Raw genomic sequence first — 17,164 nt, forward strand, 5'->3', positions numbered from 1 at the left:
GACCCGCCAAAATAGTCGTTCTCTCAATTTCCCATCCTCGTATACGTCATCGTTCGCTAGTTCAATACGAACTTGACAAGGAGCCCCTCTCAACGCAGCAAAGTTCTCTAGAAGAAAAAAGTCAACCACGTGATGGGCCATCGTTGGTAAAGGGAAAAGAAAAAAAATGAGACACCTACTTTCGATCAATTGAATCCACTCTAAGATCACACATGCTACCAGGTTTGAGGTTTTCTTAGTCGCAAGAATCGGATGCACCTATAAGTGTATACATACGTTCGGTTCCCAACTTTTCATGAATTTCGACAGGTGCCTCCATAATCAGAGGCCAAAAACGTGGATTTCTTGGAAAATTGCCACAGTTTTGAAAAGGGAGTAGGGGATTTAATTTATCCCCGACAACTGAATCTCGTCTTCTTATGGTTGTTCAGCACGTGACATGTCATACCAGACGCCGCAGCTTGGGAGAGTAGGCTGATACTTGCCGGGAATGCGTGTTCAGCTGGTATTGGCGGATTGAGCCCTTCGTGCATTGACTTCGCTGACCGCATAATTAGGGGGTTGGGTCCATGAGGACCAGCACAGTGATCGAGACGTGCTGGGACGACATGTGTGAACTCCATTGACCACCGGTTGACCCACCCCCCCTGGGGGTTGGTCAACCTTACTTGTAAGGCATCAACGTATGCCGCCTAAGGTGACTATTATAGCAGTGCCGCACTCATATTACAATACTGCGCGCACCCCACCTAGCGGTGAGTGTTAAAATACCCCGGTTGCTGGGATAATAAATTATGTAGGTCTCCTTGACAGAAGACTACAGCGCCGCGAGGGCTGCAGGCGGGCCCGTAGCACTCCGTATATTTCAGGAGGAAGTAAAGCTATGCGGAAGCATACTTAGTATATACATGAGGGGTTCCGCGGTGGGCGGGAAGAAACCGCTGCGAAGAGAGCCCAACTCTCTTTCGAAACGGCAATGTTCCTTTCGAAAGAGAGGATATACGAGCAATATCTGTGTGCGATTATAAGCACGGAATATTGTGGACCCGACGCAAGGGGAGGGGCTCTCCGCAACAATCCCGAATAGAACATATCATTTACTAATTGAACATACATAATATTTTCTGGTGTCCACATAAAATGCCCTGTGTGATGAAATGCCCACCGGATATCTTTACATTCGATCACCATAACTTCCAATCTGCATACTTGATACTGCTTAAGAGCAGCAGAAACAATAATTATTTGATTTCCTATTCAATACCTCCTTTCGAACAAAGATAAAGAGATGTCGTTTTATCCGACGGTTTGTCCGTTTCGAGCGCGGCCCCGTCTCCAACTTCCTCGACTTCTTGCCGAATGCAACCGCTCCTTAGAACCTAAAATCCTCGGCGCCTCCTCACATATAGTATCATAGATGGATGGTCCAACTGACTTTTCAAGTGTATAGCCCCCTAATGGCCCGCATAGAACCACTATCGGGATGGCAAGGAGCACCCCAGGTCCTGTAAAGAGACCCAACCCAGCACCCAAAGCGGTCACAGCGCCAGGAATGCCCCAGATACATGCTGGACCTCCTACGGCGATGCTAGTTCCCTCTGCTATTGCGTTCCAGTGGTCCGGGTCGAGAATATTTGCAACGTCATGCAAGAGACTAGCAGGGGCTGCTGGTAGATTCAGTTTGACCTGGGCAGCGCCCTTGTACATCATCCCCTCAATTCGAAGAGGGTAGAGGTCCCCGGGGAAATGCAGCGGCTCCTTGATCTGTATTTCGGAACACGAGGGAATGAGCAGGTGGAAAATAATAGCCTTCGCACTCCCCGGGTCCTTGGCGAGCAACTTCCGTCTGACTTCAAGCATAAACAGACACATGTGATCAAGGTCATTGCCAGGTTTGTTCACAAACTCTGGTGGGAGCGGGTGCTCTGTGGTCAATCGGTCAAACGCCGGATGCCAGTTCGTGGAATTGTGGTAAACGAAGAAACGATGATTCTCCCGGTCTTTCTCGTCAATCCGATTGATCGTCATTTTGATAAAGTCGTAGACAGGCCGGGCGAACCCGTCTGAGCCACCGGAACCGCACACGGCGATGCAGTTACTGTCCCCGAGATGATCGGCGATGACGTTCAAGGCTTTGATTGCCTGCTGGGTCTGGGCGGCTTGAATTACTTTCAGCGAAGCGTTCCAGCATTCAAGATAGTTGACACGACTGACGGATGATGGTTCCGAAACGGTACCGGTATTGGCTTGTGGTACAGAGCTATCCGTAACCGCTACTGGTCCATTCTTCACCATATCACCCGAGGAATCGGGCGCCGCTGTCTCGAAGCCAACAACTGCCGAGTTTGAAGGACCAGCTAGAGCCAATGGCAAGTCCTTGGGTATTCCTGCGCTGAGCTGAGGCGAGACGGGCCCGACGTTTGGAGTGAGAGCGTTGAGCAAAGGCTGGGCGTCGGCCGGGGAAGGTTGAGGTACCTCCTTGAAGCGATGTGCTATCTTCGTACCAAGGCAGGCCATACGGACTAGGCTTAGAGCATCACGTTTTGTCAGGGCAATAGACAGCAGCTCTATGCCGTCCATGCCAATGATCTGCGCCATCTCGGTAGGATGCTTTACAAGCATTTCGTGGTGAAGCGCAAGGTATGCATCGTCAGGGGGGGAGGGAGGGGAACCGTTGCTGGGCCAGCATTTGAAGATCCCGTACCGGAAAACAGTATGTTTCGGCCATGTTGATAATGAAGAAGCAGAAGAAGGCCGTAATTGCGCTCTTTGAGAGCTAAGCGAGCGCGGACGGGTTGGGTCGTCAGCGAGAATGGGCGAGTTGATGTGACAGAGGAAGACCGATTCGGAAGGTTGACGGACGAGGCCGGGCAGCGATAAGTTCCGTCAACGTATTTGGTCAAGTCGGATACACGTATAAGACCGTAGAGGTCAGTCCAGGAGCTTTTAAAGACAGATGGTAGAGATCCGGCAGTTTAGAAGAGCGGCGGGGGATGACCCACGTTGTGTACTTCTGGACCTCTTAGCCCGCCACGGGATTCAGGAATGAGGCTGTGATGTGGCTGCTAATTTACTGTCCTTTCGGGCTATGTCTATTATGTATAGGTAGGTAAGGCGCTTAAATGGTTGGTTGGGAGGACACGGGGCATTTCAGTGCGGCTCAGCCAATCATCTAGCGCCCGGTGTATTGAGACTGGGGTATAAACATCCATCGACTGGATGTAATGATCCTAACTTAGTTTCCGTGTTTTGTCTTTTCCTTGAGTGTCCTATCTGGACTTGATGGCAGTTGGTTGAAGGTAATATCCATATAAAATGGTAGGCTCAGAGTTTTTAGCAACTATAGCGTCCCCGAGACGAAGCCCGCTTTTCCGAAAAAATCCGTCCTAACTAGTGCCTCTAACTCGGATGTTCGCACTAGCTATTTTTAGGAATATGTCTGTCCTTATTACGGTAGGGTTATGGCATTTGCCACCTAGGAATTCCCTGTTTCTTTTAATTTTTTTTTCTTGTAAGTCTCATGATCATAGACGAATCTGCTCCACCTTCGTTTGGAGAAGAGAGTCAAGTTTGCAGGACTCTTCTACTATATTGGTCGTTCGTATGCAGTTGCCTGGAATATACCTGCCAATGGATTCAGCGGATGGCAGTATAGGGACATGCCATTCAATGGGCTGAATAATCATGGGGTTTCGGTGGACCCGAGAACTATTGATTGCGTGGTACTTAACTAAATAGTAAGCCTACTGTAGTCAGCCTACTACGACAGCTAGACCTCGCCAAACGCGGGTTTCGGTTGGGTTTCCAATTTCCTTACCCGCCCACGGGCAACCCACCGCGGGTTTTGGCCTTTGTTGATTTATTAAGTGATGCTTCAATGTTCATGTTCTTGAGGGGAGTTGATTGTGTGTTGTATATTTAGACTGCGGCACTATCGTACGATCGATCGATAATTATCGTTATCGTCGGATATTTTGCGGATAGTGATAGTAATTTGATATCCAACTATCCGCAGACGATCGATACGATAATAGATTTTTGGACTGCGGATATCGTACGATAATCGTCGGATAATAAACAGGACAAACATGCCTAGAAGCACTGCTTAATTTGGATTGTATAGATTATGCACTTTCTCTGGTATTTGAGTGGTATTCATTGTGTAATATCTTGGATCAAGGGATTGTCTCCTCGGGTTCACTGATGCATTCTTTGAATAACTTATGAAGGCTAATATTATGTATACAGGAAGCTGGTCTCTTATTTTATATCTAGATTTGCTCAAAGAAATCAATTTTGCAGAATTGACTATGACCTATCAATCTCAAAACCAGCTGGCAGCTTTGGCTGTTTCCGGATCCTCCCTGATCGAACCTGGGTATCTTCAACCAACCAACGACAAAGAATGGGGCTGATCATCCTCACTAAGATCATGGAGTGTAACTACAGTATATAATCGCTTTTGTTGTGTTTGTTGACCTTGAGTAGCAGACTGTGTTGAGGATGCATCTTGCTCAATATCGGAATCATCTTATATCTCTGACTCTTTACAACCCTCTTCCTCATCGTCGCTTATTAGAACAATCTCATTACATAGTACTGTAGGCTTCCATGACTCCTACAGCAGAAGAGCATCTCCAAATTCAAGATACTCCTTGATCCTATTAAGTTCAGCTTGTTGTAGCTCAAACTTAGATAAGAAGGAGTGTAGCATCAGCTCTCGAATAGTTTCTGGTTTAAGACGTCCACGTTGGTAGTAGCAGATATCGCGAGCATAATTGAATAGTCGCTCAACACCTGCACCGCTAGCAGACGTTGCGAGAACATCTCATGCCATTGCCGCAAGCACTGGATACTTATACTCATGCTCTTTCCAAAATCTGCGAGGATTACCCTTGAAGGCCCTATTATGATAGTGAGTAGATAATAGTTATATAGTTAGAGAACTTACCTTGTGATAGATAATCAGCAACCTCATCGACTGATTAACCAACATCTGGCTGTAGAGCTGTCTGTGGATCAATAAGAAGAGTAAGATCATTATCCTCATCAATTATACCTTGCTGAGCTTACTCAGTAGTAGAATATCTTTGAGGCTGGATCCGCTCTTAGTATCGATCAAACTCCTTCTGCAGAATATCTCGATATTTCCTCATCCAGTCTACCTAGATATTATTATCATTACTGCCTCACCAGTCATTATTATCGAAGTATCGAAGCCGTTTGAAGGGACATAATATAGTTGCAATTACATAAACTGAACCATATAGATTATTGTCAGTTACTGTATAATATTTAGTAAGCTTCTTCTGTACTGAATAGATCACTTTGAGTATCTTCTTTTTCCAGAGAACAGCCTTCTGTTCTAGCTTCTCTTTTGTCTCATTAAGATAAGTAAAAAGCTGATTATATATACTGAATATAGAATAAACTATTATATCCTGAGTCTTTGATAGAATATTAGTCTTCTCAAAGAAGGGCTTAGTAATTATCAGAAGATATTCAACTTGACGCCATTCATTCATATCAAGTAGAAATTAAGGATATTGATAAGACTCGCAATAGCAATAGATATCCTTCTGTCGATACTGTCAAGATCGATCAAAAGATACTCGCTCTTTTTGTTCCTCATGGTGGAGAGCAGCGAAGAGTCAACCGAGTGAGGGATCAATAGCGGCAGCCAGGTGAAGAGGTGAAGAGGGCACGGTGAAGAAGAGCGAAAACCGTTCATTTTATCCATCGTCTGCACTCTGGCACCTCGTCAAATCTTTCCCTGCTGGAATTCACAAAGGCGACTTTTGCATGTCAGTTCCGGCCCTTCAGGTGAAGGGCTGAAGGGGCGCCCCGCTGGGGCGGCAGGCCGCCTAGGACAGAGTCGTGGGCGCTAGGTGACCACGGCCATACAATATCTGTTGTATGTTTTTGTTTCACCCATTTTTTTGATTCGTTGGGTTTAGTGCCCTTGCCGCTTTACCCTTCAGTCCCTTCAGCCCAGTCCCTTCAGCCCAGCACCTAAACCCATCACTCAAAAGAAAAGCCAGAGTACTGGCTATACACAAGCGGGACTGGAATCCTTATCTTCGATGATACCGATAAAAATAATTACAGCAACAGGAGTAATAAGATCTATAATGACTGGGAAAGCATAGATAAGTTATTGAATCTCGCCGACCATACCTTCCATCGCAATATCGACCAGCTCGTCCTGGAAGCTGGTGCCAAGCATACAGATATGCTCAAACTTGCTCTGGTCTGCCCTCCAACGATCTACGGTATATCACTATCTGATTATAACATACTACAGATCCCCCGCTTATGAAATAAGGCAAAGGAAGAGGACCCGTCTCAGGACGCGGACGACAAGTCTACGAGCTAGCAAAAGTGACGCTCCAATTGAAGAAGGGACCGAAATACGTTATCTACTGCGGATACTAACTACCAATAGTACTACTTGTACTAGGACTAGTTAGTATATAAAGCCTTAAATCTGACGGCCTTTGGCCATTTCGAAATCACAATTTCTCCTCAATCTACTTTCTAGCCTCTTCAGGGCATTGCATGCATTGTATATGGCAGTATGAGCATATCCTTTTTGGTATCTACAGAGGCCTTGGCCTCTAGGGGGAACAAACCTTCCTAGGCTTTGCGTATCATACTACTGGCACGACACCCTCAGGCACCCAAGTTGCCGGTGTTATGCTGATTTCTCGTTATATCCAATGTTTTTCTAAGCCCGCTACTGTATGACGCTGTCTGCTGTCCTATACTTCGTCTATAATTCCTTGTCTAGGGCGTAGACTAGTAATTTGCAATTTAAACGCCTTGCTCGCCAGTTAAACGGGTTCTCTGAGCCAACAGGGTGTAATATCGACGCTCTCTATCACCTGGCAGTAGGACTCCTGTATTAGCTACTACCACTCGCAGGTCTAGTGTCGTCGGTACCAGCGTAAGCAATATTATAATTGTACAGACCCTACCCTAACCATAGCAATCTATTGTAGACAAAGGTCATATAAACACTGGTCTTAGGCTCCTAGGCGGCACTATCTGATTGTTTACAATACTGTAATGAGCACTGGTACCTGAGGTATAGGTATACTGTATAGACGTACCGTATAGACGGTATATACCTACTCTCTCTTCCTCTTCCTTACCACCTGGATCTTTGTCTTGCTAAGTCTTACTTTAAAGATCTATATTAACCAGTCTGCCCTTTGTATTGTCTGTCCTCTCTGAGGTTCGGATTTTGTTTTGGCTAATCTGCTTCGCCTTCTCTTAGGAACCGCTGTCCCTGACCTTTGTTGTTATTTCCGTCCTCTCTGAGGTTCAGACTTTGTTTCGACTGTTTTGTCTTGTGTTCTCCCTAGAACCGGTATCTTGACTCTTATTATCCTTTCCGTCTTCTCTGAGGTTTAGGCTTTTGTTTGTATCTTTGACAGATATCGCCGCTCTTGACTCTAGTTACCCTATCCGTCTTCTCTGAGATCTGGACTTTTTTTCTTTTAATCTGTCGGTAAGGTTCCTTGGCAAGCAGCCTATCTCTGTTTTGTTTACTGATTATTGAATTAGCAATGGCAAACTCTGCTAATGTTCCTGATTTTTTCTGTAGTCTTCTTAGAGCAGATTACCCAAATAATCTCTATAATCAGCTTAAGCAGACTTGTTTCTGTACGCTTAGCATCGACGAAAAATATAAATATATACCTGTCTTAATAAGAGTCTGATTAGATTCTTAGCAGCTGTGCCTGGATATTAAATTTGGCCAGATACATACTGTTTTCCCTGTAGTATAGACAGATATACAGTTGATTCTTAAAGGTGACTTCCGTCAGTATAACACCTTTATTAAAGCAGGCCAGAAGTCTGCGATACCAGAACTAAAAAAGGACTACTAAGTATGTCTTTTCTGATTAAGCCTGTCTGAGAGCCCTATGTTTACTGGGCTATCGTAGGAACTAGAGGGTATATAGTTAGTGACCTAGAAGAAGCTTAAGGACATTAAGTAGGCTAGAACAACGGTCTATATCTGGACTGTATTCCCTAATAAGTACTGCTATAATTTTGAGGGAATTAAGAGCTATATAATTAACCTTATAGGGTATATATATAAAAGTCTTTAGGCCGACGGCAAAATGCGTTTGTTTTAGTATGCCGAGCAGAACCCTCTACCAGAGTTGAGTAAAGCACTACGTCGACCTATAATACCCTGGCTCTTTAACGACGATAGTCAGTACTAGATCTGGGATACCTACTTCGATTTCTTTCTAGACGAGGAGGATTACTGGTCTTGGTTAGTTAAGGCTATAATTATTGAGTAAAACGTTCAGTAGACAACGTATAATAATGTCTTCTGTAAGTATAAGACTTACGATGTTATCCTCAAACGTTCTATGTCTGGTAAGGCTTACTAGAAGCTCTACGTTTAGATAAACGTAAACCCGAAGCTAGCTCTGCTAGAAACTATCAAAGCTAAGTTTGAGGTAAACGTTGTAAACTTGACTCTTCTAAAAGATCGGAAACTGGTTATTAGCACTGATACTTATATAGGCTTAAGCCGAGCGGATTTTGCTATCTTGACCTAGGCCTACTTTGATCCTGCTTTAGACGGCTAGACCAAGAAGATTACGGCTATACTTACTATTAATCTAAAGTCGACTGTACTTCAGATCGACGTACTAGAGGTGGCTGGTCGAACTTCTACGTTTGGTGATAACCCTAAGAGCGACGGTTATAGGTTTTCCCTTAAACGTATTATTCTTGTATAAGGCTCAGAGGTATGCCGGATAAGTCTGTTCTACTTTGAGTTAAATATAAAGGACGTTTCTGTAGTCCTGCCTGAACTCTAGAAGGAGTAAATTAATTATATCCTTGGTAAATACGCTCTGGATAAATCTTAACGTTAAGCCGTTGAGAATTTGGTTTTTAAGGTCGTTGCTGATATTAGCCTGGTAAAAGGCCTACCGGGCAATGGCAAAATATAGATAACGTTAGTTATACTCCTTATCCTTATAAGCCTAGGAATAAAGGTTCTGATCAGCGCCGGGTCTAACCAGGCCGTTGATATGCTTTTGCTTGCTTTCTATAAGGCTTTAAAAGGGGATTTAAAGCTTGTAGGTTGGTATAGGCTGTGCTGCTGGTTTAGAACTTCTAGTTACTAAATAGGTGTTCTTTACTGTATTAGCAAGGCGAAACTATTGTAGGGCATTAATAACAAAAGCTCTTCTGTTGAGAAGGCCCTTATAGACTGCTAGATCGAGGTACTGGTGGTAAAAAAGACAACAGAGTACTATAACCAGCAGCCCGACGTAAAGAAGCTTATCGATCTGCTTGACTAGGATCGATAATGTGTTCTGGATAAGGATATGACGGTTTTACTTAGGAACTGTTATAAAAAAGTCCTGTGTAGGGTGATCGGCTAATATAAAGTAGTCGCCGCTATGCTTAACGCTTCTGGTAACGAGAACCTTAAGGCTGGGTTCTAACTGTATATGTTGCTTTGTAATAAGGTAGGTCAGTGCCTTAAAGGTGACAGTATAATACTACTTATAGGGTATCTGACGCTGTGTACTGTCGTTCTGATCGGAGACCCTGATTAGCTTCCCCCCAACGGTTGTATTCTTGTGCGAGAACGAAGGGGTAAACTTCCTTAGTTGCTCCCTTATGATCCGTCTCTTGGGGTGCTACCCTCTTAGCCTCCTTGTAATTAACTATCGGTACTACCCTGATATCTTGGATTGGTCTGTATCGGCTATCTATAAGAGTAAGATTACTGTTTGTATGGGGAATACTAAGGCTGAGCGTATAGGAAATATATGGCAGGCTTTTATAGCCTCCTGCCACTACTTTAAGAGACTTGTTAGGAAGCGGTAGATTATGATTGACGTCCCCGGAGTTGCTGAGCAACCGGAGGGCAGTACGTCCTGGTATAATGATGGCTATATTAACGTCGTAATGACTTTCCTTAAGGTACTGTACGCCGATGGATCTATCAACGATCCGATCGTGCCTGAGGACGTGGTGCTGATCTGCCCCTATAAAGCGCAGGTCAAACGAGTCATCAAGCGCTTTGCTTCGGCGGGGGTAGAGTACGACTGTTGTTTGACCGTCGACGGGTCGTAGGGTCAGGAGTTAAACGTGGTAATATTTATATTTACAAAGCTATGTACCTTTTCGACGACTGATGTTGGCTTCGTCTCCTACTACCAGCGGCTGAATATAGCCATGACTCGAGCGAGGAAGCTTCTAGTTGCCGTTGTGAATCTGCGTATCTGGAACCAGCATTTCTGCACTCAGGCGAAACTGGGCTCCGCCCGCTATCTCGCGAGCTTCCTCCAGGACGCAGTCGACAAGGGCCATGTGCTGCAATGGGTCGGCACCGAGACTGTGGAAAGACTCACCAACGACGCACCCCAACACCGGAAGACAACCAGCGTCTCCAGCGACTCTAGCGTCTCCGGCGTGTCCTACCCTGCTCCGCAGCCCCCAAAGAGGCCCGGTAGCCCCAACCACCCTGCCCCCCCCGGCGCCAAAGAAGGCCCCTGGCTCCTCCCGGCCTACGCGCCAACCGCCACCCAACCCTGCTGGCTCCTCCCAGCCCGCGCCACAGCGGCCCGCAAATCCCATCGGCTCTTCCCAGCCAGCGCGCCAGCGACCTCCCTTACCTCAAAAGAGGGACGACGAGTTTGCTCAGAGACGGAGGCAGATAGAGTTGCGTGAGGCTAGCGCAAAAGATGAAAAGAAATCCCTGCGTAAACAGCGGGCGGACCTTGATGCGCAAGAAGACGCCCTGGACGCCAGGTTGGCCGAAGTGGCCAAAGATATGGCCGCTTTAAAGTTGGAAGAAGATCGGGCCTATAAGACGAAGGGAACCTAGGCCCCATTCCTGACCATGTCGCCCCCAAGGGGCTTTCAGATACTGTATTTAGATCAATATAGTATTACTCAAGATTCTACGTTTCCCGTACTTACTTAAATTCTGTATTTACGCACCTGCAATATTCGAGTGGTCGCCACAAGGCAAAGGGCATGCAGCGAAGCAACACTAACAAATCTGAAGATAAGTAGCAGGATAACTTCAACCTTGAAAAAGAGCCTGAGGGCGTCCAAATAGCAAACTTGAATCTTCCAAGAATATACAATTGGAAGCAACGTGGCATTCTTATTATCAGTATAGCCTAGAATACTAACCTTGGAACTAGTACTAGTTAACAGATACTTATCCACCTACCTACTAGAAACAAAGCACACATTTCAACATCAAGTTGAAGCAAGTTTGCATCACTCTTTCCTCGTGTACCCTGTTAGTCAGTTAGTAGGAGTTAGTAGATTAGTTACTTAACTAGTACGTAGTACTACAATGTGACTAGGACAAGTTCATTGATGTTGAAACAAAATTGAATGGTTTAAAAATGAATTGAAAAGCAATTTGACAGAATTTCATACGATACAGCGAAAAAGAACTTGAAGCAAAAGCAAACTTGGTCAAAGATGTACCACGCTATGGGTACAAAGCAACACAGTATAATTCAGGGTCCAATCCCACCAGGGCCGGTATCCTTTACGGTTCCATAGGTTAGAGCAGGATATATCACATCATGCGGGCACAGATTCTGACATGCTCCCCATTTTACGTGGAGAAAGCGATCTTCGCGCTCGTCGACCAATGGACCTAAGCCATTCGCGTCCCCTGCGACGCACCTCTCGGTCTTCGCAAAGGCGCTGGTTCTGGAAGGCCTTGACGTTTCTCATAAGCTCTATGATAGCATCGCAAATCTCGGCCAATATATTCTTGGGCTTATCAGCCTCGATCAAAGCCGCCACCAGATAACGGAATGGTCGGTCAAAGGGCGGGCCTTGTTGTGGTAGGCGGGGCAAGTCGAAGGAATCTTCGAGTGTCGCAGCTATGGCTAACCACCTCTGGCTGACTTCAGATGCGGGGAATTTCTTCTCGATCGCATTCGCCCAAGCACCGTCATGCCACATGATGCAGATATCATTCCTTGGGACTGGAAGCCTGAACGTCTCGACAACGTAGTCTGCGAGAAGTGCCGCCTCCCATCGGAACCGAATAGTTGCCTCGAACATGCCCGCGTCTTCAGTGTCCAAGCCCAGCTCATAGAAGCGGAACAAACCACTACTCAAGGACACGTGGTCACTTAGGGTCCAGTCTCCTGGACAGGTACCGTGGAAAATCCTCGCCATCTCTTTGAGTCTCCCATGGGCCATGTGGTCCGTCATGGTGTCGACGATGTTTTGGTCATTCGCAGCTTGTACCCCACCTGTTTGGCTTGGAACTGGGGTGGTGAAATTGGGGTTTTGAGGGTCTGTGTTCCTTTCGTCACGCAAATTCGCTCGTCCTGTATAAGGATAGGATTTCAGTCTATCCCACCGTTCTCGAAAGTGAGCTAGTGGTATTCCAGTTCTTCCAGTCCAGGAATACTCCCAGTCGTCATTCTGAGCACTAAAGCTAAAGTGCTGAAATTCCCAAAGCCGTGTAACCGAGTTTTGGCAAGTATCCAACACTGACTGACAGAATGCGTTGTATGTGAGAGTTTGATGATTGGTCGGCGCATCTGGCTGGAGGGTATTTTCGTCACTTAAGTCGCTACGCTCATGGGCGTCTAGTAGAGGACTTGTAGCGCTAGATAGAGTTTCGATCATGGTACTCGCAAATATAGACCCACAGGTGCGGCCGATACTAGCCGATATACCCCAGGCACTAGAAAGACCCCGTTTGTGATCAGAAAAGTGACTAGCAGCTGTCAACGCAGTAGTGTTCAGCTCTGGAGTAACTGCCCACCCTCCGGAGTAGCAAGCCGTAGTTACCAGGGTAATACGTGCAGCTGGCTCAAGGACGGCTTTCAAAGCAAGAATACTTAGACCCTTCTTTCGCTCACCGTCATCTAGGAGGAGATGATGGTTTGGGAGTCCGTGGCAGAAAACCAGAAGGAGGAGTGGCGCGTTGGTTTTCTTGGCCAACTCCGATGCTCGCTTGGCCTCGGAAATGAATCTATCGATCATTTCAGATGAGCGGACCACAGTAACATCGGTCAGTTTGTTCTGGCGTAGCATTTCACCATCAAGGCAGACTTTCCGTTCCTCGTACGGATTTCCATGTAAGTAGGGCCCGTATTTCTCTACCAGTTGGTTTGGATCGGCTGCTGTGAGCCAAGTTTGTTCCTTGCCCTTGCCTTTCAGGAGATAGTTGAAGGCATAAAAGTCGGAGATGAACCATCCGTCATTCTTTATACCTGCAGTGGCGATGGTTGGGTGGGTAGCCGCGAGAACAATAGTGTCTCTGTTGACACATGGCAATGTTGAGGATATGAAAGTTGAAGGTAGCTGGTCTGGTGATTTTATGTGACCACCCTTGACAAGAGGCTGTTTCTGCACCGGTGTCGCCATAACATAGGTAGGCTGAGGGCTTTGGTATCTGTGAAGTTGAAATAAATGAGTGAACTGGTTTCAATCCCAACCTGGAAAAGTGGGTGTTGGGTCTACCATGGTCCGGGCTCTTCTTACCAAAGGAGAAGTGACTGAATAAGGTGCCGAACTCCAGAAGAGACGGACAACGGGTGAAGCAGAGATGTACGTAAGTACAGGTCGTTAATTCCAAACTACAGAGGAGATGGATTGCAGACGTAAATAACTCCTAATTCCAGAGGAGACGGACTGCCGCGGTAGATGATTCCGAACTCCAGAGGAGACGGAAAAGACGCAGACGCAAATAGACGTAGACACCGACACGGAGGTAGATGTAGATGTAGATGTTGATGATCAGCAAGAGGGGTGAATAGTGTGAGGAACAGTATCCAGAGAGAAGAAGTTCAATCAACGTCCTTTCCTTCTGAGCCTCTCTACCCGTTTTAAGATGTTGAGACCTGAGGGTTGAGGCTCTGATGCTGAGTCATCCCGTCACTACACATGTAGTTAGTTAGTAGATAGCCATCTCCATGGCAGCTTCGCTTTAAAACAGAAACTTGACACAAGACTACTCTCTTCTTCTGCAACTCAAAAAACACAAAATATGACCTCCCCGACATTCGCAATCATTGCTGGCGTCGTTCCGGGAACGGTGCGTTCATCTTTGTCTCGGGCTCCATCTTATATCCTAACAATAGCACAGGGCGCCTCCATAGCCAGGAAGTTTGCCAATGTCTATTCTGTGGTTCTTCTGGCTCGGAATCCGGCCAGCTATGAAGCCGTTCTCCTGAGAAAAAAATCTTGTGGCGGCCAGGCCGTGGGCATCAGCACCGACCTCGCCGATTCGAACATCGCCAAGTCTACTTTTGACCAGATCGCAGCGCAATACTCAGGCTCTACTCTTGCAGCAGCAGTCTTTAATTGTGGCAGCGGGTTTGTGCGGAAGCCGTTCCTGGAGCTGACGGAAGAGGATTATTCAGGTTCTCTTGCTTCGCAGGCGTATATATCTCCTATCTATTTCATCCCATTTCGTTCTGTGTCGAAGCTTGAAATCGAATAATGAGCTGAATTGGCCGTATCTACAGAAAAGGTGGCTTTAGTTTCGCCCAGGGGGGCTCTGCCACTCCTCCTCAAGGCACGAGATATATCGCAGCACCCGCCGACCTTGATCTTCACCGGGGCGATGGCTAGTATAAAAGGGTCCGCGGAGTGCGCAGCCTTTGCCTCCACCATGTTCGCGCTGCGCGCCTTGGCACAGTCACTTGCCCGTAAGTTCGGATCGCAGGGGGTACACGTGTCGCGCGCCATCATCGACGGGGTTATCGATATCCCGCGCACAAAGAGTTGGAAACTTGAGCATGAAGATGCTAAGCTGAGCCTTGGCGCTGTAAGTTGAATCTGCTTTGAAATTCGTTTGGCCAGCAAGTTGATGGACGAGCTCTAGATTGCGGAGGCGTACTGGCATTTGCATACGCAGCCACGGATGACCATTACGTTTGAGATGGATCTGCGGCCGTATGTGGAGAAGTGGTGAAGCATTTTTCATGGCTGGAGTATCAAATGCCTTCTTGGTCGTGTATCTTCGATCGGTGAGCTCTCAGCTCAAATTACGGTTTTATCACGGTTTCGAGAATCGTGATGATTGGAATAATCAAACTTTTATTCCTAATATTCCTAATATTTCTTCCCCTAAACGAATTTACCAATACATCCTTTGCATGTTAGTTCCAGCCCTTTTGGTGAAGGGCTGAAGAGGCGCCTCACTAGGGCAGCAAGCCACAAACTCGTATAGGTGGCCACCATCAACATACAATATTTATTTTTGTTCTTCTCCTTAAAACACCCCACGCGGTACAGCGCTCCATAGCTGCAGCCGAGCCAGTGCTTCTACTAGTGTTCCCTATAAGGCTCTGCCGCCCCCGCATTAAAGCTATTCCATCTATAGAAACTTGGGTTGATTGCAGCTACGGAGCGTCGTAACTAGAGAGAGTGGTATACGGTCATGTCATTTACGAATGAGCCACTACAGCTTGTAAACAACATCGAAATTATTTCTCCATGCCTCCTTATCCCAGTCTTCCAGAGCCCCGTCGATAACTGAGCTCGAGGTGTGGGTGCGTGTGCTTTTGCTTATCTTGAAGGTTAGTAGCTCGAAGTACAAATGAGGTAATAGATCAATCTTACTAGCGTCTTAATGATGATAAAAGTAACGGAAGCCAAATGGTTTCATGTATTCCCAAATGCGGTTTAGATGGCCTTCCTACAGGCCAGATCGACTAACTAGCGTGGAGCATCCATCTCTTTCACCATCTGAGACTGCTGAACTCCAAATCTTTCTCTTCCAGTCTTTTATCCAGGGCCTCCTGCTCGACCGCCATGTTGTCCCGATCCCACGCAAGCTGGTCAAACCTTATAGTCACTTCAGCGAGATCATAATCCATCTGCGTGTTGTTCAAGATGCTGCTTGGAGTACGCCGTCTCTTTCTTGGCGGCGAGGGAGACAGGCCGAATTCCGTGGGCCTCTTTGGTACATTGACAGAGGTCGCCATTTCTAATCCAACGAATAGTAAACCAAACGTAGAGAATCAAGCTGCTCTGAGAGCTTACTTACCACGATGAACGTAGAGAGAGGGATATGGAATAAGGATCTTCAGGAAGGGTGAAAGTTTGTTTGGCACAGGAGCGAGCGATTCTACAATGCGAGGCCAAGATCTGGAAACGTATGGTGCAATCAAAGCTAGGCACAGAAAAAGAAGCTGAAACCTTGAAATATCGAGATGTAGAGGAAGACTGACGAGGTCGGAGAGAAAAAGGAAGATGTAGAGGAGTTGGAGAGAGCCCTGGATTCAATAAAATTCACATGCGCCACCAGGCCAGGTGCTCCGAGTCTCTGCAGCACCTGGGCATCATGGCAGCGTTCTTTCCTTCCAAGGTTGGAAATATTCGGATTTTGCTGCCTAACCGCTTGATGCAATAATGCGTCTTGAGGACCAGTATAAATATAGGATCATGAAAGCCGATGTTGATAAAGAGGGGCAATGGAGATGATGATGACGATGACAATCATGATAGATGGTGGTGGTGGTAAGGAAATTATCCAAAATATCTTGGAAGAACATGAAGCAGCTATCTCGACAAAAGCCATGAAATCCTTTCCGCCTGAGGCATACCAGTCTCATCTTGAACTGATGTTAGACTGAGTATGCAGAATATATCACGGTAATTGATCTTGTAGTTTGATCCACTCTACTCTAGAGAGACTAAGATGTCTGATTCGGACAAGGGAGCTACTGACAGGGGATGAGGGTGACGAGGGTTGAGAGAGAAGATCGCGAGAATTAGGTATGTGTTGGATGAAAGACCAGCTGCCCAGGTGAGGCTGAAAAGACTAGATATACTAGTAGCGGTATGCAGTGACTATTCCTGTGCAGCATGAGGCTTATCTCCGAAGAAGCAAGCATCTTTTCTATGCACAGCCCATAGATAACTATAGAAGATAGTTACTGCAAGTGAAAACATGGTACAGTCTCAATTTATTCCAGGCGCTACCTTACTGGCCTACGTCGAATTTATACTAGTATGATATATTGACCGCGATCGAGAAATAGGTCTAACAGATAAATTTGTTAGTACTAGTTAGTAGTGGGTCATACTAGTTATCCAAGTCCTTTCAAGTTCATACTGCTGATGTGTACTACAACTACTTCCAAGGATATATTGATCTTTAATAATTTATCAAGGT

At 46.2% G+C, this 17,164-nt stretch overlaps 7 protein-coding genes across 7 annotated transcripts; 3 read left to right on the top strand and 4 right to left on the bottom strand.

Moving 5' to 3' along the window:
• Window positions 1–1,296: 1,296 nt before the first annotated feature.
• Window positions 1,297–2,622, bottom strand: N7481_000208 (uncharacterized protein; the record flags this gene model as incomplete). Its single annotated transcript, XM_057259427.1, has 1 exon — window positions 1,297–2,622. One exon carries the CDS (start codon window positions 2,620–2,622, stop codon window positions 1,297–1,299), a length of 1,326 nt encoding a protein of 441 aa, XP_057127259.1.
• Window positions 2,623–4,308: 1,686 nt separating this feature from the next.
• On the bottom strand, window positions 4,309–4,566 carry N7481_000209 (uncharacterized protein; the record flags this gene model as incomplete). Its single annotated transcript, XM_057259428.1, has 2 exons — window positions 4,309–4,420; window positions 4,448–4,566. The coding sequence occupies 2 exons, from the start codon at window positions 4,564–4,566 to the stop codon at window positions 4,309–4,311; spliced, it is 231 nt and encodes a 76-aa protein (XP_057127260.1).
• A 1,468-nt stretch (window positions 4,567–6,034) lies between these two features.
• On the top strand, window positions 6,035–6,435 carry N7481_000210 (uncharacterized protein; the record flags this gene model as incomplete). Its single annotated transcript, XM_057259429.1, has 2 exons — window positions 6,035–6,272; window positions 6,326–6,435. Coding segments are annotated over 2 exons (348 nt in total), but the record flags the coding sequence as incomplete, so codon positions are not given.
• Window positions 6,436–10,221: 3,786 nt separating this feature from the next.
• On the top strand, window positions 10,222–10,716 carry N7481_000211 (uncharacterized protein; the record flags this gene model as incomplete). Its single annotated transcript, XM_057259430.1, has 1 exon — window positions 10,222–10,716. One exon carries the CDS (start codon window positions 10,222–10,224, stop codon window positions 10,714–10,716), a length of 495 nt encoding a protein of 164 aa, XP_057127262.1.
• Window positions 10,717–11,592: 876 nt separating this feature from the next.
• On the bottom strand, window positions 11,593–13,404 carry N7481_000212 (uncharacterized protein; the record flags this gene model as incomplete). Its single annotated transcript, XM_057259431.1, has 1 exon — window positions 11,593–13,404. One exon carries the CDS (start codon window positions 13,402–13,404, stop codon window positions 11,593–11,595), a length of 1,812 nt encoding a protein of 603 aa, XP_057127263.1.
• Window positions 13,405–14,026: 622 nt separating this feature from the next.
• N7481_000213 (uncharacterized protein) lies at window positions 14,027–14,956 on the top strand (the record flags this gene model as incomplete). The annotated part of the gene is made up of 4 exons (XM_057259432.1): window positions 14,027–14,074; window positions 14,126–14,453; window positions 14,508–14,809; window positions 14,867–14,956. 4 exons carry the CDS (start codon window positions 14,027–14,029, stop codon window positions 14,954–14,956), a joined length of 768 nt encoding a protein of 255 aa, XP_057127264.1.
• A 769-nt stretch (window positions 14,957–15,725) lies between these two features.
• Window positions 15,726–15,971, bottom strand: N7481_000214 (uncharacterized protein; the record flags this gene model as incomplete). The annotated part of the gene is made up of 1 exon (XM_057259433.1): window positions 15,726–15,971. The coding sequence occupies one exon, from the start codon at window positions 15,969–15,971 to the stop codon at window positions 15,726–15,728; it is 246 nt and encodes an 81-aa protein (XP_057127265.1).
• Between the last annotated feature and the right edge of the window lie 1,193 nt (window positions 15,972–17,164).

The sequence above is a fragment of the Penicillium waksmanii genome (assembly GCF_028829765.1).
Source record: "Penicillium waksmanii strain IBT 27052 chromosome Unknown utg000001l:1.0-4852451.0:1.0-4856178.0, whole genome shotgun sequence".
Classification (NCBI taxonomy): Eukaryota; Fungi; Ascomycota; class Eurotiomycetes; order Eurotiales; family Aspergillaceae; genus Penicillium; species Penicillium waksmanii.